General features: G+C 34.1%; 1 protein-coding gene and 1 long non-coding RNA gene across 6 annotated transcripts; both read right to left on the bottom strand.

The window, feature by feature from the left end:
• Positions 1-5,622: 5,622 nt before the first annotated feature.
• On the bottom strand, positions 5,623-7,937 carry LOC114397229 (F-box/kelch-repeat protein At3g23880-like). Its single transcript, XM_028359324.1, has 2 exons — positions 6,768-7,937; positions 5,623-5,755 (listed from the first exon to the last, which is right to left on the bottom strand). Exon 1 carries the CDS (start codon positions 7,935-7,937, stop codon positions 6,780-6,782), a length of 1,158 nt encoding a protein of 385 aa, XP_028215125.1. The 3' UTR covers positions 5,623-5,755; positions 6,768-6,779.
• Positions 7,938-9,668: 1,731 nt separating this feature from the next.
• On the bottom strand, positions 9,669-21,860 carry LOC114395805. 5 transcript variants are annotated; one of them, XR_003663112.1, is made up of 12 exons: positions 21,575-21,859; positions 16,518-16,622; positions 16,353-16,425; positions 16,162-16,257; positions 15,277-16,060; positions 14,757-15,136; positions 14,046-14,216; positions 13,771-13,939; positions 13,584-13,670; positions 12,904-13,182; positions 10,777-11,357; positions 9,669-9,830 (listed from the first exon to the last, which is right to left on the bottom strand). It is a non-coding gene; the product is annotated as an uncharacterized LOC114395805 (long non-coding RNA). The 5 variants fall into 5 exon arrangements; XR_003663115.1 differs by having other exon boundaries at positions 13,771-13,860; XR_003663111.1 differs by having other exon boundaries at positions 13,771-14,216; positions 15,277-15,464; positions 15,588-16,060.
• Between the last annotated feature and the right edge of the window lie 1,525 nt (positions 21,861-23,385).

Raw genomic sequence — 23,385 nt, 5'->3', positions numbered from 1 at the left:
ATAAAATGGTTTTTAAATTAACAAATCATTATTTTTAATCATAAGGAATCTGCGTAAATATAACAATTACTTGTTAGACAAGAAATAAGGAACAAGTATTCATTGAAGGGTATTTTGTGGATAAAAAAATTGTTAGAGCAGCGGGACTAGTGGGAGTGTCAAGAGGCACACCCATAAAGCACTAGTGTATTTACAAAATGGAACAGAATATTTGATTTATTACTTGTTTTATTATCGTTGAATATCACACATAACAGATTTATACTTTTCTTTAATTTCCCACCATAAAACAAGATCAATAAATTCTAAAATAAGATATTCCAAAGTCCACACCTAAAAATAAAAAAATAAAAACTGAAATTAACCAATTTTGGTCACAAGTCATTAAACCAGGAGTCTGATAACCAGAGCCTGTATGAACTACAAATCATCAATCAGAGTATTTGAGAATAATTATAGTTCAATAGTGTGACAAATCCAAAAATTCAAGCAGACAAGTAACTTGGTCCAAGCATCATCCACATATCTGCAATGGCATTGACATATTTAATGGCCAAAAATAGAGCATTTTCCATGGTTTACCTCAACATGTGGCTGTCCAGCAAGAAGGTTTGCTACTGCAGTACCTACTACAGCATGACTAGCTTCATGCCGTGCAACTAGAGCCTTCTCACTTCCTTTCAACTTGGCAGTCTTCTCTTCTATTCCCTGAAGCAAGTAACTTGGTACATTTATCCATAATAGATAAACTAGACTCAAATTTACATAACTAAAATTTTCAATTTAACATTTGTGATCGACACTCCAAAGCTACACCTACCTTTAAGCAAGGCCTGGTCATAATTTTTAAGACATTTCCCCCAACATAAGGTGTTGGTAGTATTTTTCCATAATGTACACATACAAGCATGCAGTATTTTTATATACAGACTTCATCATGAACCATGAGGACTTAGCATGTAATGATAATGATATGAGTATGACCACTAAAATCAGGTTTTGAGTAATAACCTGTGATCAAGGATCGAGCATAAGGGCAATCAATATCATCTGGAGTCACACAAAATGTAATGGAAAGATCAGGCCCCTTACATATTTTTTGCGTAGCTCTTCAAATTGTTTCTGCCAAGAAACATAAGATGAAAACATCAATGTGAGTATAAAACAGCACAAGCCATGATTTCACTCACAGCAACTGATGAGCAAAACATCAAAGGTCCAGTATGAACAAAATTGTGAAACTCTAGCATGCAAATGACACCAAAGTGGAATTTTTCCACGGGATAAGATATATCTGATGTAGAAAGGGGATAAAACAAGGTACTTGCATATCATGCTACCATCAATGTTTAATGCAAAAAGAGCCAACGGGGTTGCCATAAAGATCAAGCCATATTTCATGACTTGCTAATGCTACCAGGAAGCTATATATTAGAATCAGAGAGGAGGAGTTATATTCAGCTTAATATTTCTCCAAGCATCACGGGCATTTTGGTTTCCTCCGTAGCATTAATGCAACCCAAACAAGTGCTAGAATCAATATCCTGTCTGTCATAGAGAATTGATCTAGCTAGTTGGAAGAACAACATGGCATATCTGCCATAAAAAAAAATGCATACAGCTAGCTGGCATTTTAGTCTTCCAAATCCAATCCAATATGACAGCTTTGGTGTGTTGCTATACGAACACCAAAGCCGCCATATTTCTCTGGTTGGGTAACATGCCCCTCTTAGGATTTGATTTTGACACACTATCTTTTGTTAATGTGAGACTTGAATTTTTTTTAATACTATTCCAACAATGTGCATTCCATGGGCAAGGAGAAAACTGAGTTTGCAATGGCGAGTCCACCTTATCAATGATCTCCAAATAATCGTCTCTTCTCGGCCTTCCTTGGAACATTTTGAATCCCAAACATTTTCCCAAATTGTTTGTGAAACCAATTTGAGTAATATCTGAAATATCCTTTCTGATGTTCCCAGACAATCTCCGGGAAGCAAAAGCTCTAGAATTCTCAACACTAATTTTCAATCCACGGGTTAAGGGAATCAAGTCCGAATTTAGCATCCCTACAACTCCCTAGCCTCCAATATTCTACATTAATAAAGTTGAATCCTCACCACCACATACCTTTGCCAAATCTCTCCACCAAAGGGAGGCTTTCTTCACAACATCTGAATTTCCGAATCCCCTTCAACCCCCATACTTTGATTCAACAACATTGCACCAAAGACTCCTGTCATGATTTTTAATTGCGGTTGTGGTTTTACATTGCGAGCAATAGCAAAAAAATGCGATTGATGTGGCCCCAATTAGGGTTGTTGACCTCTATTTAAAACCATGACTCCCGTCATCCTTAATTATTTTCCTTACTTTCATTTTGCAAGCAATTTATGCCATGAGCAATGCAACATCCTTTACTCCTAGCCCTCCCTTCTCTTTCTCAAGACAATTTCTTTTTTTCCCAATTGATCCAAGAGATATGCTTTTCCCCCTCCACACCTTTCCGCAGAAACAAATTTCAAAAGTTGATAGGTTAAAAGCGCCCAGTAGCTTTCAACTAAGAGAAGTAACTCCAAGGACATGAATACGAGTGATTAACAACTATTTTGAAACTTACGTACAAATTGGATTAAAATTAAACAGCTGTGAAAAGAGAGAACAAATTTTTAAATTTGTCATTAATTAGCACATATATTTATAAATTTTTATAATTTTCATTTTTTATTGAAGAAAATATGAGATGCAATTTTACTAAAATAGAGACTAAAACAAGGAAGGAAAATTGATTTTACAAAAATGCCCGCACATGTACTTTATATATACAAAGATATTCACATGAAGCCAATATTTGTACTGATAAAAATGTTGAAAGATTTGATCATCTACTGGATATTAATTTCATTGTCAACAATGGCTTGAAGACTTTGTAAAATGTTAAAGCCAACTCTGCTCCAGTGAACCCAGTGAATCAAAGATAATGAAGTTCTCTAGCAACAAATGGTTCAACTGTTTACAATGAACTTTTTTATTCAAGTTACATTCTAGGACTCTGATCTGATCCTCAAAGATCAAAAGTTTTAAAAATGCTTGAAGCTTTCAAATAAACGAAGTGTCTCCAAGGATGTGAATACAAGTTATTAGAGCCTTCTTTTAGGAAATTACACGACATAAGAAATACCTCCATTATTATGAATTAACGGTACAAAAGAGTCTTCAAGTCAAGTGCACATGCAGTGCATACAATAATCAAAATCAAGCCAAGCATAAAACATGCAAAAAGTGCACAAGCATATACAATGAGAAACAAGAACATTAAAAAACCCAAAAATAGCCTGTACCGCGAACAGGTGTTCTCGCTCTCCCAACCTCAAAACAACTATTCAAGCAGGCAATTGATTGGTATTGGCGGACGAACTTGATTGGGCTAAGAATGGCTATGCGGAACATGTTGAGTGAAATTTGGTTGGACTTGCAAAGCCTGCTTTGCCTGAGCATAACAAACCTGAATTGTTGTTTGCCTTACTTGAATTATATGGGCTGAACCATCCAAGGAGGTCCTGCTTGCACTGAATTCGGCTGAATTAATTGAACTGCCTTCAGCAGAAATAACAGACCCGAATTCAGTTGAATTAACTGAATTGAAATCGATTGAACTAGCTTAACTGAATTTAGCTAAACTGGTTGACCTGAATTCGGCTGAACTAGTGGAATCAATCTTGCCTGAATTGAATTTGACAGGCTAGGTTCTACCAAATCTGCCAAAAAGCCAATTGGTTGAAACTGTGGTAAAGATCATGCCTGAGTGTTTGCTGATACCTATGAGTTTCCTACCAAAATCATTTGGCCTTGGTTTAGTAGGTCTGTATACCCATGCAAGTACTGATTAACTACCAGAATTTTCTCCAAATTTCCCACGTCTAGCTATTCTCAAATTCTTTAACATGCTGAAATTCGTTGTGAACCATATGATTAATGATATATGCCAATTGTTTAGGCAGCTGAGACATGAGATCGTCTATCACGATGTTGATATGCTATTTTTCAAAGGAGGTCGTCATGGCAACATTTTGTCTATTAGTGGTTCATTTGCCATGACAAAAGAAATTGCCAAGTAAGCATGGTAATTCACTCGGTCTATTAGTGGTTCATTTGCCATGACAAAAGAAATTGCCAAGTAAGCATGGTAATTCACTCGGTCTCTATATGAGAGTCACTTTTCTTTTGACCAGATTCTAGCGATGTTTGTGAATCCATTCAATCCAATGAAAATAAAAAAAAAATCGATCCCCAAACAAAAAACAGAGAAAACATAAAACCAAATGGATAAAAATCTTGAAAAACTGAATTTTTTTATTGGATTGAATTTCCAATTTAATTTTTCAAACCTATCCAATCCCAATCAAACTTGTACATATGAATATATTTTTATTTCTTATATATTTATAAAATTATCATATTACATACTATTTGAGTTAAGATGCATAAATATAGTTATATAAATAAAATATTTATTATTTTAAATTAATTTTTATTATATATATTACATTAATATTTAATATTTTCTAATAAAAATAAAAGTACGATTAAAAAAGAAAATCAATTCAATCCAAATCGCATCAAATTAGATCCAATTATATCGGATTAAAGTTTTGAACAAAACTGGCTAGATGATAAAGTAAAAATCTAAAGCGAATAAATTAGATGATTTTTCCTTCAAAAATGATCAAATCAAATCCACGAACACCCCAAATAGATTCCATGTTTTTTCCGTCAAATTTCTGAACTTGTTCAGCTATTTGGTCTCACAGGGCATGCAAATTTTGTTGACACACGAATCTGTCAATTGGATCAACCAAAGGCTTCAGCACGGTTCCAAAATAATGTCAAGCAGATTGTCTTGAGAAGGGAAATTTTACACTGATTTAGATAATTTTGGAAGCCATTTCCGCAGACAGCAACTGAAATTTGGTTGACAACAACTAAAATTTGTCTGACCGGTGAAAATTGTAACTGCTTCTATAACTGGATCGGATCAAGATTTAAAATACTGGAAATTACTATTTACATCATTTCAGCAAGTGAGATTCATCAGAAAACTTCTTATATATAGGCTTGAGTAATCTTGAATCCATTTCATTCAGCATGCTTTTATGAAAGTTGCTAGTGTATAATTGTATTGTACTGGTGTCACATAAATTCCAATCTTTTCAATATATTTAGTAGCATTGCTCTAATAAAAAAGATAATATACTAATTAGTATATCATATGAGTAAAGTAAAATTTAATAGAAAATATTTGATATATTAGAAAATTAAATAACCCTAACAATACATCGATGTGTATAACCACCTGCAAAGTGTGTGGAGAATTTCAGCTTAATTGGTATTGAGACATTGTGTCAACTATCAGTTTTTGATACAACCTCTAAGAAACTCGAGGTTGCACTCGACAAGCAAGATCACATTGCATCTAAAGGATTCAGCTATAACAGAAATCTCTTAAGAGTTTAGACTATGTGTATTATTGCCAGGTATCGTTTCCAAGGAACAGTTGCAACCTGATAAATTGACAACTGAATTGAACATATATATAAAGTCAATTATGTCTGAAACATATTAGCCATAGTGCTGATATAACTGTCACAGTTACAACAACACATCAGTATGTATTCTCAATGATGATATACTTATTTAAAGAACTAATGACATAAATACTACAGTTTAATGTACCATTCTTGTTCTGTCCTCGTACCTGCAAAAAAAAATTGATGTTAATTGAAAGTCTGAGAACGTTGGTTAAGCAAAGTATAACAAAATGTAGCATACTGATGCAAGACAAAAACAACCATAACATTGATAAAATTATTAAAATTGAAGTAGCATCATGAATCAATAAAATAGTAGAATTAAGAATCAATGAAATATGAAATTACCAAGGATTTGTAGAATGATCTAACTTCTATTTCACTTAATTCCAGTAATCACGATTAAAAATTTGCAAAGCAATGAAAGAGGTGAATGACCGAGAATGAATCACAAAAAAGATTGGTTAGACCGAATGCCTATGCAAAATGGAAACCGACGTATATATCAAAAAGTATAAAACCTGTGATTATAGGTTGAAATCGTTCAAAGCTACAGTCATACAGTAAAAAAAGCACTAATATATATTCAGATCTACTGTTGCAGAAATTGATGAAGCTCGCATTCGGAGAGAGGGAGGGAGAGAAAACATGTCAACGAAAGACAGAGAGGGAGAGCATAGGTTGGAGAGATCAGACAAAGATAGCACAGATTAAGATTGAGATGCTGATGAATGAATCCTTGAATTCACATGCAGTGGTTTCATTACTTCTTTTCTTAGATTTAATTATAAATGAAATTAATATCTAATTTTATCTAGGAATGTAATATGATGCCCAACACAGATATATCAGCTTACTAATTTGATAATGGTAGTGATAACAAAAGACAAGCAGGCAACAGTAACAATTTGTAGTATAAATGTTAACAAATGACATTTTATTAGAATCCACAATATTTCTATACATGCTAATAAAATAAATTGGTTACCAGATGCTACATTTCTAGTAGTAATTCACAACCCAAGAGAAGAATATATGTTAATACATGATATAGATTAGATCTCACATAATTAAGTGACAAAGAATTAAACATCTCACAAAGTGTTCGAGATTATCATTATATAATTGAAAAGACAGAAATTAGATGGTGCCAATTAAATAGGGTAATCAAGAACTCACATCTGTAGAATTTCAATAAGGTATGACCAAACTTTTGGTAAAAATCTTGAGGTTGCGCCACAACAAAGTTCTGAAACTACCTAAGGGAACGACAGAAACTTGAGACTTACCATCCCCCTGGTTATACAGAATTGTTTGGTATTCATCATCAGCATTTCTAGTGAATTTCAGCATGAAGAAGTCTCCATTGTTAGACATGCACAATGGTAAAATCATCGATTTTTCTTCATTAGGACGAATATTAAGATGTAAATAACTAAAATTTATTAATTGAATCCAAGACTTGTCATCTCCAAACTTCCTCATCTGCCACAAGCCAAGATGGGTGTTGCTATCTTGCCAAACGCACAGCAAGTCTCTAAAAACTCCAATATTTGTATCAAAAAAGCAAAAATCGTCGGGAAGAAACAGTGATCTACAAGTCTCCTTCTCCAGGTCAACAGAAATAATTACGATTTCAGAATGAATGGTTTCTTTTCCCTTAATAACAACCCAATTAAGGGTTCCACTCAGATACACTCCACCAACTTTAGGTAAAGTCCAAAGAACAGGAAAACCTTTAAGGTTTCTCCAACTACTGTCACCCGTGTCATAAACTTTCATCTCAGTCTTTTCAGATACGTCAAGTGAGAGCATAGTCAATGCAATTGCTACAACCTTGTATTTGTCACTTGACGGATCATAGCCAAACCCAAACATTGTTCTACGACCAATGCCCGGGGAAAAAGACAGCGTTGGCGATTCTCTGGATATCACCCTTGTCGCCTTGTTCCAGAAACAAACACGGTATCCTTCTGGTATTTCGCTAACCCCACAGTGCAACCCATTACATGAACCGACCAGATGGTAACATGGCATGTTTGCGAAATTGAACAAGAACGTTTCAATTTGTAGGGAATGGAATAAAGAACTTACATCACACGATTCCATGTGGATTTCAGGGATGGATCCGAGGCAGACATTTTTCATCAGTTGAAGGTGTTCCAAATCGTCCTTCGCAGCAAATTTGCTAAGGTGCAATTTGATGAAATAGGGATCTGACATCAGGGAGTTCCATCCCTTGCACACACACTTGAATTGGATCAAAGGTTTCACGGGAAGACGAGACAAGATTTCCACGATGAGTTCGTCACAGAGGAGTGGCGACCATGGTTTCTTCTCTGATCGCATGTTTCTGTGGTTTCTTCTCTGATCGCATGTTTCTGTGGTTTTCAGTGAAGAGTCCACATATATATGTCCCAATGTTGCTAGGGTTTAACCCTTCAATAAATGAATATATTTTATTTCAGAGATAAATTTATTTAATCTTTTAATAAAAGCTGTAATAAAATTGGAAATAAATCAGGCGAAAGATGCAGGAGATAAAAACAACACAGATTTCTGGACAAATTTAGTGGAATAAATCCTGTGTTAAATACACATAACATTTTTTTGTCCATTTGGATTAAGAAAAATAAGATAAATTAGATATGTTTCTTACAATTTTTGTCATCAGACTCTTCAACATATTTTAAAATTTTACGAGATATATTTAAGAAAAAGAAAAAAGAAAAGTTAGATATGTTTCTCACTATTTATGGGCCTGTGCTCTGCACAGTATTTAGTTTGGGAAAATAATTATATTTATTTTATATCATATCCATTTTAATAACTAAAGAATAATGTTTTTTTATAATTACTAAAAACTATTATTTGAGTATATAATAATTTAAGAATATAATATATTTTATAATTACTACGTAAAAATAGTTTTGTAAATTGATTTAATAGAGTAGATGGAAAAAATTGTGTAACAGTGAGGAAATTTTGCAATTTTTTTACTAAATTACATAAAAGTTTTACAATAAGAAATTTTTCAGTAAAAAAAAATTACAAAGTTTTTAAACTATTATGACAATGAAGTAAAAAAACTATAAACAAATAATAAATAAAATGCTCTCCAAATTTAATTGGAATGAAAAAAATAGAAACAAGAATTTAAATTTGCTGATAAAAAAAATGTTCAATAAATCTTTAGTTAGGCGAGAAGAGACAGAATATAGGGAAACTTTTTCATATTAAAATTATTATGATAATAAACTAGAGAAAGGTTCGACAATTAAAATGAAATATATATATATAGGGGCATGCAAATTTTGTTGACACATGAATCTGTCAATTGGATCAACTAAATGCTTCATCACGCTTTGAAAATAATGTCAAGAAAATTGTCTTGAGAAGGGAAATTTTACACTGATTTAGCTAATTTTGGAAGCCATTTCAGCAGACAGCAACTGAAATTTGGCTGACAACAACTAAAATTTGCCTGACCGGTGAAAATTGTAACTGCTTCTATAACTGGATCGGATCAGGATTTAAAATACTGGAAATTACTATTTACATCATTTTAGCAAATGAGATTCATTAGAAAACTTCTTATATATATGCTTGAGTCTTCTTGAATCCATTTCATTCAGCATGCTTTTATGAAAATCGCTAGTGTATAATTGTATTCTACTGGTGTCACATAAATTCCAATCTTTTCAATATATTTAGTAGCATTGCTCTAATAAAAAAGTAATATACTAATTAATATATAATATGAGTAAAGTAAAATTTAATAGAAAATATTTGATATATTAGAAAATTAAATAACCCTAACAATACATCTATGTGTATAACCACAAAGTGTGTGGAGAATTTCAGCTTAATTGGTATTGAGGCATTGTGTCAAGTATCAGTTTTTGATACAACCTCTAAGAAACTTGAGGTTGCACTCGACAAGCAAGATCACATTGCATCTAAGGGATTCAGCTATAACAGAAATCTCTTAAGAGTTTAGACTATGTGTATTATAGCCAGGTAGCGTTTCCAAGGAACAGTTGCAACATGATAAATTGACAACTGACTTGAACATATATATAAAGTCAATTATGCCTGAAACATATTAGCCATAGTGCTGATATAATTGTCACAGTTACAACAACACATCAGTATGTATTTCTCAATGATGATATACTAATTTAAAGAACTAATGACATAAATACTACAGTTTAATGTACCATTCTTGTTCTGTCCTCGTATCTGCAAAAAAAAAAAACTGATGTTAATTGGAAGTCTGAGAAGTTGGTTAAGCAAAGTATAACACAATGTAGCATGCTGATGCAAGACAAAAACAACCATAACATTGAGAAAATTATTAAAATTGTAGTAGCATCATGAATCAATAAAATTGTAGAATTAAGAATCAATGAAATATGAAATGACCAAGGATATGTAGAATGATCTAACTTCTATTTCACTTAATTCCAGTAATCACGATTCAATGCCTATGCAAAATGGAAACCGACGTATATATCAAAAAGTATAAAAAAACCTGTGATTATAAGTTGAAATCGTTCAAAGCTACAGTCATACAGTAAAAAAAGCACAAATATTCAGATCTAGTGTTGTAGAAATTGATGAAGCTCGCATTCGGAGAGAGGGAGGGAGAGAAAAAATTTCAAAGAAAGACAGAGAGGGAGAGCATAGTTTGAAGAGATCAGACAAAGATAACACAGACTAAGATTGAGATGCTGATGAATGAATCCTTGAATTCACATGCAGTGGTTTCATTACTTCTTTTCTTTGATTTTCTTATAAATGATATTAATATCTAATTTTATCAAGGAATGCAATATGATGCCCAACACAGATATATCAGCTTACTAATTTGATAATGGTAGTGATAACAAAAGACAAGCAGGCAACAATAACAATTTGTAGTATAAATGTTAACAAATGACATTTTATTAGAATCCACAATATTTCTATACATGCTAATAAAATAAATTGGTTACCAGATTCTACATTTCTAGTAGTAATTCACAACCCAAGAGAAGAATATATGTTAATACATGATATAGATTAGATCTCACATAATTAAGTGACAAAGAATTAAACATCTGACAAAGCGTTCGAGATTATTATTATATAATTGAAAAGACAGAAATTAGATGATATCAATTAAATAGGGTAATCAAGAACTCACATCTGTAGAATTTCAATAAGGTATGACCAAACTTTTGGTAAAAATCTTGAGGTTGCGCCACAACAAAGTTCTGAAACTACCTGAGGGAACGACAAAAACTTGAGACTTACCATCCCTCTGGTTATACAGAATTGTTTGGTATTCATCATCAGCATTTCTAGTGAATTTCAGCATGAAGAAGTCTCCATTGTTAGACATGCACAATGGTAAAATCATGGATTTTTCTTCATAAGGACGAATATTAAGATGTAAATAACTAAAATTTATTAATTGAATCCAAGACTTGTCATCTCCAAACTTCCTCATCTGCCACAAGCCAAGATGGGTGTTGCTATCTTGCCAAACGCACAGCGAGTCTCTAAAAACTCCAATATTTGTATCAAAAAAGCAAAAAACGTCGGGAAGAAATAGTGATCTGCAAGTCTCCTTCTCCAGGTGAACAGAAATAATCACGATTTCAGAATGAATGATTCCTTCTCCTTCAGTTTTTCCTCCAACTGCTCTGATAGAGTTCCCAAAAGGCATAAGTTAATAACTTTTACCTATAGTTGGAGGTTGTAGGTACAAGTTAATGTCTTTACCTACATTTAGAAGTTATAGATATAAGTGACTAACTTTTACCTACGCACATTATGAATTGTAGGAATCATGTATACTGACAATCAAATGTAATTATATATGAAAGTAAATTTGTAAGTAAAACCTCTACTGTAAAACTATAATTCATTATTGTACTCTCACACCAATCAATGAAATGGTAAGCACAAATCAGGATTGTTAAGTTTGGTTAGATGAAGCACTACTACAAAAGTAGCATTCTAAGTCAGTTATAAACGGTTTTCTACGTCGATTAACAACCGTCATCGTCTCCGACGTAGTGAAAAGTACTAATGATTTCAACGACGGTCATGAGGAACCGTCGTAGACGTCCTCGAATTCTAAGATGGGTAGTTGGACAGGCCCGTCTTAGACTGTACCAAAGACTACGACGATGACCAGGACAGCACCATCATAGAGTTCATCGTATTCTACAACGAGCCTGTCTAGGTGCCCGTCTTAGACATTGGTGAATTTTACAACGGTCTACTCCCCACGACCGTCATAGACAACCCTTTCTTCTATGACGGTGTCGTCCAAACGACCGTCGTTGACTACGATAAATTTACGACGGTCTCGTCCTGATAATCGTGGTAGGAATTGGTGGATTCTACGACGGGCCTGCCTAGGTGATCGTCGTAGAGTTGGCTGAATTTTACGACGGTCTCGTCCCATGACCGTCATAGACAAGGCTGAATGCTACTATGGTCTCGTCCAATGATCATCGTAGTCAAGTGTTTATTCTACGACGGTCGTGTCATCAGAACCGTCGTAGAATGGTTTTTTTTTAACATCATTTTAGGTAATACAAAGGACTATATTTTCTATCCAAGCCTTGTTGATGGCTGTTGAAGGACTAAGTGCACATTTGTCCTTGAGTAATGAACATGACCCTAAAAATGGGAAGAAATACACATTAGTCAAATTTAATCATAAGATTGCATAAGTTGAAAGCATGACAACCTAATTTTGTAAGTCAAACAATATAACTAAGGCAGCAGTGTATAAAGATTAATTAATCACAAATCAGAAAATCATGATAAACCTAATGCTTTGTCCCAATTTTTTATTTTCTGGATGAATTGCACATTCTCAATGTCATCATGATCTTTAGGGACATTAGTAATTAACTTTCCCTGACCAATAAAATGAAACACTTTCTGAATTGTATCCCAAAAAAAAAAAATTGGTCTCTTGACATACAAATCAACATTTTATCTATAACAATTGGACAAAATAGTAGTTGAAAATTGAAATGATCAATTTTCCCTACCTACAAATGATTTTGCATGAAATTTGGGAATTTAAAAGGGGCAATGTGTCAAATGAGAAAAAGTAACCAGGAAGACAAAGTTCTCGGATTATATATATAACAAACAATGGATATTGCAACTAGCAAGAAGATCAAGGTTCCAAAAATACCGTTAAATTTATTGTTTATTATACTAATCACCAAAGACTCGAGCAAATTACCCCTGAATTTGGAGCTATTCATAAGCTAGGTAAAAAGGATTATTATAATTTACCAACCTCTATTGCATCTATGTTTTTCTACTTAATGTCAGCAAGAGAATGCAGGGAGGTAAACTTTGCTAATGAAGTCACAAAGGCATCTCTAGCTGTGAGTCTTCATGGACATTACAGAAGTAACATGAATAGCATAAGGGAAGCCTTTTTGGACACAATGCTATTACAATTTCATCATCACTTTGAGCAAGAGGAACATTGAAGGCAGCTAACATTGGTGCGCAGCACACCTCAATCATGAATCAGAGGATTACAACATCAGTTGCTGCATAATAGACTGACCTACAAATTGCATGAGAATAAATATCAACAACACACTTAAGAACATTCCACCCAAAATGTTTGAAAAAAACCAGTAAGAAAAAGAAGTATAAAAAGACGAATTAATCAACTTCAAAATTTAGCATAAGTGATCTAATTGGCATAATAGAATCCAAAAGAAAACATAAAAACACCCAATCACCCATATGGCATAATAGATCCAAAAGAAAACATAAAAACACCCAATCTCCCATATTTAATGTTCACACTTGAATTCAACATGGACCATGTAAAGCAACAAATATATAGTAGTAAAACTGGTATGTGATTATGTTAGAAGGATTCAAAAGCAAAGAAACTAGTGGTTCCAACAATTACACTAGTTCAGCAATAACTAATAAGGATCAAAACACAATGCATACCTCATGATTATTCTGATATATGTCAGCTTTATTCAAGACAAAAACTGCTTTCTTTTTCCACTGTTGAGAATAACGAAGAAAAGCAATCTGAAAACAGCATAAAACATGTCATAGCCCTGCCTGGCCAATGATAACCAATACAAATCAAAACAAGAGAGTATGCCCCATCCACAATGACTGACCATACCTCACTTCCAGTTAAAGGGCGATCAACAAAAATGACAAAAAGAAGTAAATCTGCGCGGGGTACAAATTCCTCTGTAAGACGTTGCTGCCTCTAAAGAATCACATTAGTTCCAGGTGTATCAACAATGGTCATTTGTTTTCAGAAGAACAAAAAAACTGCTGAGAGCATTCTAATTACGAATAGAAAATGGTAGTTAGAGGGGATAACATATAAAACTGAGTCTTGAATCTTGATACACATAAAGGACAGGAAGGAACCATAAGGAATTGACTTACCTCCTTAAGAATTGGAGCAGGAATGTAGCAAATATATTGACCATCTGGATGCCTTTCACAATGTTGTTGTTCAATATCTAAGTCAGTATATCGTAAAAATGTGATCTCTTTGAGATATCTTTCTCCAAGAAGCGCATTAATCACAGTAGATTTACCAGAGTTGAATTCCCCCTAGTAATATCAAGATTTAATTTAAAATAAAAAGGATAAAAGGCATGATATCATGTCAATTAACTTCAGCACTTTGGCATTTGTATGAAGTCTATATAGAAAGCAGGTGATTTTGGAATTTCACCCAATTAATTCCCTATTTGAGTTAGAATTGAAATGTTAGAATAAAAATTAAAGGGGAGCAGGAGATACAGAAAAAACCAACATATAGCATTGTTCCAAGTAGAATAATAAGAACAAAGAACATAGACCACATACTATATGAAAAAAGACTATTGAGGACAATAGAGTTTCTGAAGTTTGTAAAGACAGAAGAAATAACTAGTCCCTATAAGTAAACCATGGTTCAACACTATAGAAATGCTTACATATGGAGGTAATCAGACGTTCAGGTGAATTAAAAGCAGAAATTTTTTACGACAAATATCACTTATTAGTTAAGTAGTTTCTAACTAAAAGAAGATTTGTTTTTGAAATTTAGAGCTAATACCAATGTATATTCCAGGAACCAGAATTTGTTGAGATTCAACACACAATTACCACTATAACCAGTAAGAATGGCTCATCAATTTGAGAAACCGCATCATTAAGAAGTGAAACCTCCTCCAATATCTTTTAAAACGAATCCCAATTCAACACAGAGTAAAAAATATGCTGGTCAAAAAACAAAATAACAAAATAAAGAATTACTTCAAATACCAAATATTTTAATTAAAAGATCACCAGAGGTGCAGCCCTCTTCATAACTTCAATAGCTTCATTCAACATTGGAGGGAAAGGTGACAGAGAGCAAAGAATCTTCCCTCAACCTGCACTTATAAGTTAGAAGTAATGCATGGTTCTAAATGTATACTCACAATGTCATAAGATTGGTCCAGTTCCCAATAAAACTGGTATTGGTCCACATAAACTGCTTCCATCTATCCTACGGCAGATAATGCAATGAATAATTTTACAATTTAACAGAGATATAAAATAAAAGAAAAGAAAATAAAAACTGAAAGGAACATTTGCATTAGTTTATGTCAGTCACAAGTCAATGAGATACCTCATTGGTTACCTGAAGTTTATGTGACTCACAACTCAGTTTATGTCAGTCTTGTTCAACCCAGATGCATCTTTAAGGAAATTAGTTATTTCCTCTGGTGAATTACCCACTTTGCTACCATTGATGAGGAATTGAATTCCTTTCTTTGCCTTCCTGTATTTAGTCATATACATTGCTTCCATAAACTTAGCATTAGCTTCCTACATGTCAAACAGTTGAACAAATAACAGAGATGTGGTTGCAATTCCAAAATTTCTGCACTTGGTTACCTGAAGTTTGAGTTGATAATGTCAATGTTGTTCAATACTTGAAACATGACATACCTTATTGGACATTCCAGAATGAGTGTCTTCTCCTTCACTGCAGTGACCATATGCATTGTATCTGTAAAAAGCACAAGTAGACTACAGGAACATTTGTATACCCATTGGTTAGTTGTTCGTGGAGTGAATTGAAATGCAGGTTACATAGAGCCACTGAGTAGGTTAAAAATGAATTTGGATATAGAAATAAAATAAACACTGAAACAATGTATTGTTCAAGGAACACGCCCACAACGAAGGGCTGGATTGAAAATCAGTTCCATCATCTGAATTGAACTTTAATCATAAAATACATATGAAAAAGGAAGATGTCAAAATCAGTTTAAAAAAATGTCTTCCTTTAACGAAAAATGTTCCTAAGTTTTCTAAATTTTTCTAAGTTCTGATTTCTTCATTTGGAGAAAATATGTCGCCCATTTATGATGGAGTGTGGTCATGGTCTCTTTTGTTACCGCTGTTCCATCAGAAAATCACTGCACATATGTAAATATGAATTTAGTAAATGACATTCAAGGAGGTCAAAACTAGTGAGGTCTAATTACATTAACAACTAAATGAATAATAACAAACATACGCTAATCCATTCATCCTTCAATCCGACACTTACGATGCACCATATCCAGTGCATAACATAGTATCCACACTCGTAGTTTCCTGTTTGAACATGACTCTACAGGCAACATGTGTACACAAAAGGTTTTTAATTCAGTCAATGCAACCACACATGACATCCACATGGCATTTGGAATTTAAAAAAAGACGTACCTTTACTTCAATCCACTGAGGCCCATGTTAGGGTGGCTTTCCCTCTGCATTTTTGCTTACTGATTTCATTGCACTATTTTAAATATAGAAACAAAGCATTACGATCATTGGTGGTGTGATGTACGATTGCATTATGTCCTTAAATATGCCAAAGGCAACACTAACCTATTTACTGCATTCTTGATAGCAGCATCAGGCTTCTTCCGCAAAGGACAAAACCAAACCACTAGATTGTCACCTGGGCACAAAATGAGCAGCTGCCAATGGGCACTGAACAGATAAAGGAACTTCATTCAGTCAATATGTGCAACCTAATACACATGTGGAACAACAATAACTCAACTTACTGATTTAAATAAGGTGCTATGTAAATTTGTTTTCCTACTTCCTTTAACCATCTTCCAATGTAATTTTCACACTCTTGACGTCTGGTGTTTGCATTGTGGATACACTGAGGTTCAAGGATACACTCCTGTTTTATAATCAATTAGATATGCTTTAACTATTAAAATTTTATAAATACCCCTATGTGTTTTCTTTATGAGAAACTCTTGATTCGTTCAGTTTTTTAGGAAAAAAAACATTTAAAGAGAGTCTTCTAAAAGAATAACACTACAAATAGTCTGAAGATTGACGTTAATCAAAGAATCATTTATTTTACATTCATGAATTGATCATCTTGTGAAGAAATATTGAAGATTAAAGATCTACACATTTCAAGTGTATTCAATCCTTTATCTTTTATTCTTTTAGATTGTGATTCTTAGTTACGGTTACTAAGGATGTTAAAGAATTGATGGAGCTTTAATTCTAGATCTTTTCTCATAGGGTTTAAGAGAAATATTTGATTTCAATTAGAAAATTATGTGTGCATAGTGTTTGTACTTATGTTCTCTATATAGTAGAAGTTCTAAGAGGACTAAGAACAACTAGATGTAGGTCCAGATTAGACTGAACCAGTATAAACTCCTGTGTGTTTCTCATATTCTTTATAACTCTAAGTATTGTAATCATCTTGGTAGTCAAATTGATCTCAAGAGCCATCATAATAGATTATGCTTTTATACATGTTTTAATCACTGAAGTTTCTGTTTTCTAAATATCTTTTGAAAAAAACTTTGATTGATTTAAAGGAGTTTTTTAATCAGTGTTAAGAACGAATTCATAAAGATTTTGAAAGAATTTATTCACCCCCCCCCTTCTAGATTCTTGGCTTGATCCAGCAATCCTCACTTTTATGGATGGCCATTCTAGTTATAATCAAATTTTTATGGTTGTTAAAAATGTACACAAAACAGTACTCAGATGTCCTAGAGCTCTGGGGATATATGAATGGCTAGTAATGTCATTTGGATTGAAGAATGCAGGTTCTACATACCAAAGGGCAATGAACCTCATCTTTCATGACTCCATCGGCAAGAGCATGGAAGTATACATTGATGATGTGGTGCTCAAGTCAATCGATGTGGGTCAACATTTGGCCGATTTAGAACAAGCCTTGTAGAAAATGAGGTTTCATGGGTTAAAAATGAATCTAGTCAAATATGCATTTGGGGTATCAACTAGGAATTCCTTTGGATTCTTAGTACCCCAGAAGAGGATTGAATTTGATAAGAATAAAGCTAAAGTAGTATTGGAGGTTGGACCACCTCAAAATAAGAAAGAGCTACATAACTTATTTGGTAAGATTAATTTCTTACATAGATTCATAGCCAATTCGGCTCATAAAATGAAGGATTTATCACCCTTGCTAAAAGTGAAGGATAAAGAAGAATTCATTTGGGGTGACGAACAACGACAAACATTTGAGCAAATTTAGCAAGTGTTAGCCAAACCACTAATGCTAGTGTCACCTATACCAGGGAAGCCTTTGAAGTTGTACATATCAACTGCAAATAAATCTATCAAATGCCTTCTAGCACAAAATGCAGAAGATGGAATCAAAAAAGCAATTTATTATCTTAGCCAATTATTAAACAATGTTGAATGTAATTACACTTCTGTTGTGAAATTATATTTATCATTATTTTACCCATCATCCATGTATTAGTCGAGTTTGTCACCCAACATCCATGTATACAAATAGATGAGGTGTCCAAACTGACCAGCAATTACGTTAGCCTCTAACCTTGGATTTTGAGTTTTGATGGTTCACGAACACAAGAAGGGGTAGGAATTGGAGTAACCACCATTAGCCCAACAAGAAGAGTATGGAGATATTCTAGGCCAATTGATCTTGAATATTCTAACAATCAAGCAGAGTATAAAGCATTAATATGGGGTGTATAGCTATTATTACAAAAGGATATGAAATGCACACAGATTTATGGGCATTCCCAATTGGTGATTCAACATATGAAGGGAGACTATAAATCTAACCCAATCGCCTTAGCAGAGTTCTATAATCGGCTAAACGATTACTTAATTGTTTTGTGGATATAACCATAGAACATGTTTTTGTGGGGAAAATGATGAGGCTAATCATCTAGCCTAACACGCCTCTAGATACAAGAAGCTAAAAGATGGGGCATTTGAATCAACCATTAACGAATATTGCACAATGGAAATTGGATCAGTAGACCTATGGCATCAGGAAATGATGGACTATTTACAAAATCCATCTAACAAAGATGAGTTCAAATTGAAGTAGAAAGCTTTGAAATACACCATGATAAGAGATGAGTTGTATAGGAGAAGTTTCAATGGGGTCTTGCTGAAATGCGTAAACTAAGTGGAATCAATGTGATTGATGGGAGAAGTTCCAATGGGGTCTTGCTGAATTACGTAAACTAAGTGGAATCAATGTGATTGATGGGAGAAATGCATGAAGGATTATGTAGGGCTCATAGACCAGGACTTGTAATGAATTGGTTGATGGTTCGACATGGATATTATTGGCAAACAATTATGACTGATTGTAATCAATATGCCAAGGGGTGTGAGGAGTTCCAAAGGTTTGGGCCTTTACAAAAGATTCCATTAGAATAAATGCATGCAGTAGTTAAGCCTTGGCCACTCAGAGGATGGGCTATGGATGCTATCAGCAAGATACACCCAGCCTCATCCAAAAGACATAGCTTTATTCTGGTAGCAACTAATTATTTTACAAAATGGGTTGAAGTTGAACCATTGGTCAGTGTAACTCAGGAAGCCATAATCAAGTTCACTAAACAAAATATCATTTACAGATTTGGCATACCTGAGTCAATCACTACTGACCAAGGAACTATGTTCACTGGAGACAAAGTAAGCTTGTTCATACGACAATTTGACATTAAGATGATACATTAAACACCATACTATACCCAAGCAAATGAACAAGCGGAAGCCACTAACAAGATCTTGGTAGATCTTCAAGAAGAGTTTAGAGAAAAATCTGAAAAGATGGCACAAAACATTGCAAGAAGCATTGTGGGTTTGCCGAAATACTCCAACCAAAGCTACTAGTTGTACACCATTTCAGCTGACTTATGGACATGATGCAATCCTGCCATTAGAAATTAATGTGTGATCATTAGGACTAGTAAAAAAGTACATGCTAAGTTAAGTTTGGATGAGTATCAATAAGCCATGCTTGATGAATTGGACGAGTTAAACGAAGACCGGCTCGTGGCATTTGATTAGGTTCAGCTTAACAAGAGAAGAGTAGAAAGGACATACAATAAGCATGTTAGACTGAAGAGGTTTAGTGAAGGAGATATCATTTGGAAGTCAATTTTGCCTCTAGGGGAAAAAGACTTAGAACTTGGCAAGTGGTCCTTAAACTGGGAATGGCCATTTATAATTAGTCATACCTTGCAAAATAAAGCATATCAACTAGTTAATTCAGATGGAAAAGAGTTGGAACGAAGTCTAAATGCTAAGTACTTGAAAAAATTATATCCTTCCATATGGGAATAAGGACAAAAGCAAAAAACAAATTGTCAATGGAAACTACAAGTCGGTTACCTAGCTAGTCTAAAAGGGTGCTTGAAATCAAACTTATTCAAAGCAAGAAAGGCATAAGGTCAAAAGGACAGTCAAGGATTTGCAACTGAATCAGTTACCATATCAGTTGGCTCAATTAAAGAGGTGTCGACATTGCCTCCATCTCCTTTAGCTTGGTCTAAAGGCCCAACATTTGTAGTTGGGGTAGCAATAGAAGCATTTTTAGCAACAACGATGACAGGAGCGCTAAACACTTTGACAACAAGTTCTGCTATGCGATCCATAATGCCTACTAAAGGAATGGGTATAGATGGGGCAACCAAAGTGGATGGAACTAAAGGTAGGACAAATAAAGTTTGTTTGGCTTGCTCAAATTTGTCATAAATAATCCCATATCCTACGATCCTTAGCAATACCTGTTTCACATGTGCTCGGATATTTCTCCAAGCCTTCTTTTTTATGTAGCAAATGAAGGATGTTGGGGTCAAGTGAATTGGCCAAGATGTAAAGCTGAACACGCTAGTCAGAATTGCCCTTAAGCTTGGCATTTAGAAGAGTGATATTGGGATTTAATTCAACCAATTCTTTCTTGATTCTCCCAAGTTCAGTAGTTAGGTTGACAATCCTCTTATTGAGACGCTCTTATTCTACCAAATCACTTGTCATTTTCCTTCGATAGTTTGAAAATTGGCAGTATGAGTAGATTTTTGAGTTTCCATTTGCCTTAGTTGTTCCAAGTCAGCTACAGCAGAACAATAACAAAATTGATGCATATTGTGATTAAAGATTAAATCATCAATTGCCATGTTGTTATGGTTGAGGAGTTGGCAACTAGCATAAAAAATTGTAGGAGCCTTGACCAATTTTGAAAAAGAGAACTGAATTGACTTCAACATAGCTGGATTAGAAGGGATGTCCCCTTAGATAAATTGCTTTACATGAGAAAAGTGATCAGCAATTGGGGACCCGTCCGACATCGCTGGAATAAAGGAAGCTGAGGATTTGAGGTATTCAGTTAAAGCTTCTATGGCAGTGAAATAGGGCAATCGTTGGAGCAGTGGGTATAAGGAATGGATATTAATACCTAAGCCAAAGGAGGGTAAAGAATAACCGATTTTTGAGCAGCAACAAACCTAGTAGTCCTTTTGAAAATCAAAGGGGGGCAGAGTATAAAGTGGTGGCCTCCTTCATATTTTCCAAATCAATGGTTTCAATTTTTTGTTTGGATGTAATAGGAAAATTTTAGCCGAATAAATAGAAAAGAGAAACTAAATGGAAAAGATGCAAAATAGTACCTTTTTGCGGAGCTGCTCAAGGATTAATGGTGGTTCTTGTCAATGAGCTCTTTTTCATCTTAGCCTAAATAGAAACTTGATGAGGAAAAGGATAGGGTTGGCTTGGAGTTTGAGCAATGTGATCTGGTTGAACACGATCATTGGCTTGCAAAAGGTAAAAAGGAAAACCTTTTGAAAAAAAAGGCATCTTTCACAACAGGTCACCAATTAAGAAAACTAGTTGTTTTCTACTCCAGCTCCCGCAAGGTTGCAGATTCTAAACTACTTCCCCTATACTCAATCGCTTGGACATACCGACACAAGCAATCAACATTAATGGACGAGAATCAGCGAGGCTTAACCAAGATTATTCTATCCCTAGAGATAATCTCAATTAAGTACTTGATTTATGTTCAGGTTTCAACAAGGCTCGCTAAAGCGCAAGTCAATTCCTGAATTCCTCTATATGATGGTCAATCAAATAAAAGCATTAATTATAGAAAAAAAAATAAAGAATTCAAGATGAATTATTGAATTGATAGAATTAAAGCGAAAAAAGGTTCATCTTTTCCTTTCCTAGGTGGAAGAAATTACACTCATAAAAATAATATAATGAAAACTAGAGTGTCTAATGGAATTATGAAAGTGTATAGTAGGTGGAAGTCTAAAATATAATTCTAAGAACTGCTCAGGACTTCTACACCATTACAACGAATGTCTAGCCTCCTATTTATTGAATTGTAGTTGGGTTTAATTAAGGAGATAATCACAAGAAATTACAAATAAATAATATCTCTAATTAATTCAAGTAATCATCTTCTTCTTTAGTTGATTTATCCTTGAAAAATATCTTACTCTTGATTTCCCTAGTTTTTATCTTCAATTTCCACAATTTCTTCTTCTAGAACCTTCTGCTGATTTTGGGTCTCTAGAGCTTTTGCCAGAATGATCTGTTTTGGCTGGAAAACTATCAAAAATTCATTAAAATAACTAAAACATAAAATTCTACCTTATACAAGATAAAAAATGAATTTAAAGCTAATTTGATTCAAAACAAGGCCTAAAGTTAACTAAAATGTCAAATAAACGTCACAAAATGCACATGAAAAATCAGTAAATTTGACGTTTATCACACCCACGTCATCCAGGAAGCCAAAGATAGCTTCTATGAAGAAGTGAGCCAAACCAGAGGTGGTGGACTTGATCTAAAAAAACTAACTTAGAGTAGGATCTTTGGCATAATGATATAGTGTTTTAGTCGATTGTTGTTGTTTGGTCACAAACATTGGGAAATACATAGTAATCCAAAGTTGTAGGAACCAAAGAGGACTAGAGGCACTAGATATATTCTATTTTGTTTTCATCCTCTTCAAAAGTAGAAAGATATTTGTACAGGGAGGACAAGAACAAAACTCCTATTGTCGTAGGCTTATTTGATTTGAGAAAAGAAACGTGGTGGGCATGTTCAGAGACAATGGTTTTTGAAGAAGAACGGATAAAATACTTACAAAACCAAAACAAGAGAAAGCATTGTGTTTTGCGTCAAAAGCAATATTTGTTTTCTTCATGTGAGCCATGATGAAGTGAAGGTATCCGTTGGTGGATATATCAAAAAACACCTAGGTCTATAAAGGGTTGGTTGAATAAGGAAGTAATCTCATCACTGACGATGGGAGACCCAAGACAACAGCTACATCTTGCAGTGTGATGGTCATGAAGCCACAAAGGAACACAAAAGTGTTTGTTGTAGTGGATCAAAAGCTTAAGAAGCTAAAGATCAAGGGGTAATTTAGCTCCACATCGTGGCAGGTTAGATTGATGGAATCAGATGC

The sequence above is a fragment of the Glycine soja genome, chromosome 18, assembly GCF_004193775.1.
Source record: "Glycine soja cultivar W05 chromosome 18, ASM419377v2, whole genome shotgun sequence".
Classification (NCBI taxonomy): domain Eukaryota; kingdom Viridiplantae; phylum Streptophyta; class Magnoliopsida; order Fabales; family Fabaceae; genus Glycine; species Glycine soja.
This window is presented reverse-complemented; position numbering and strand designations above follow the sequence as displayed.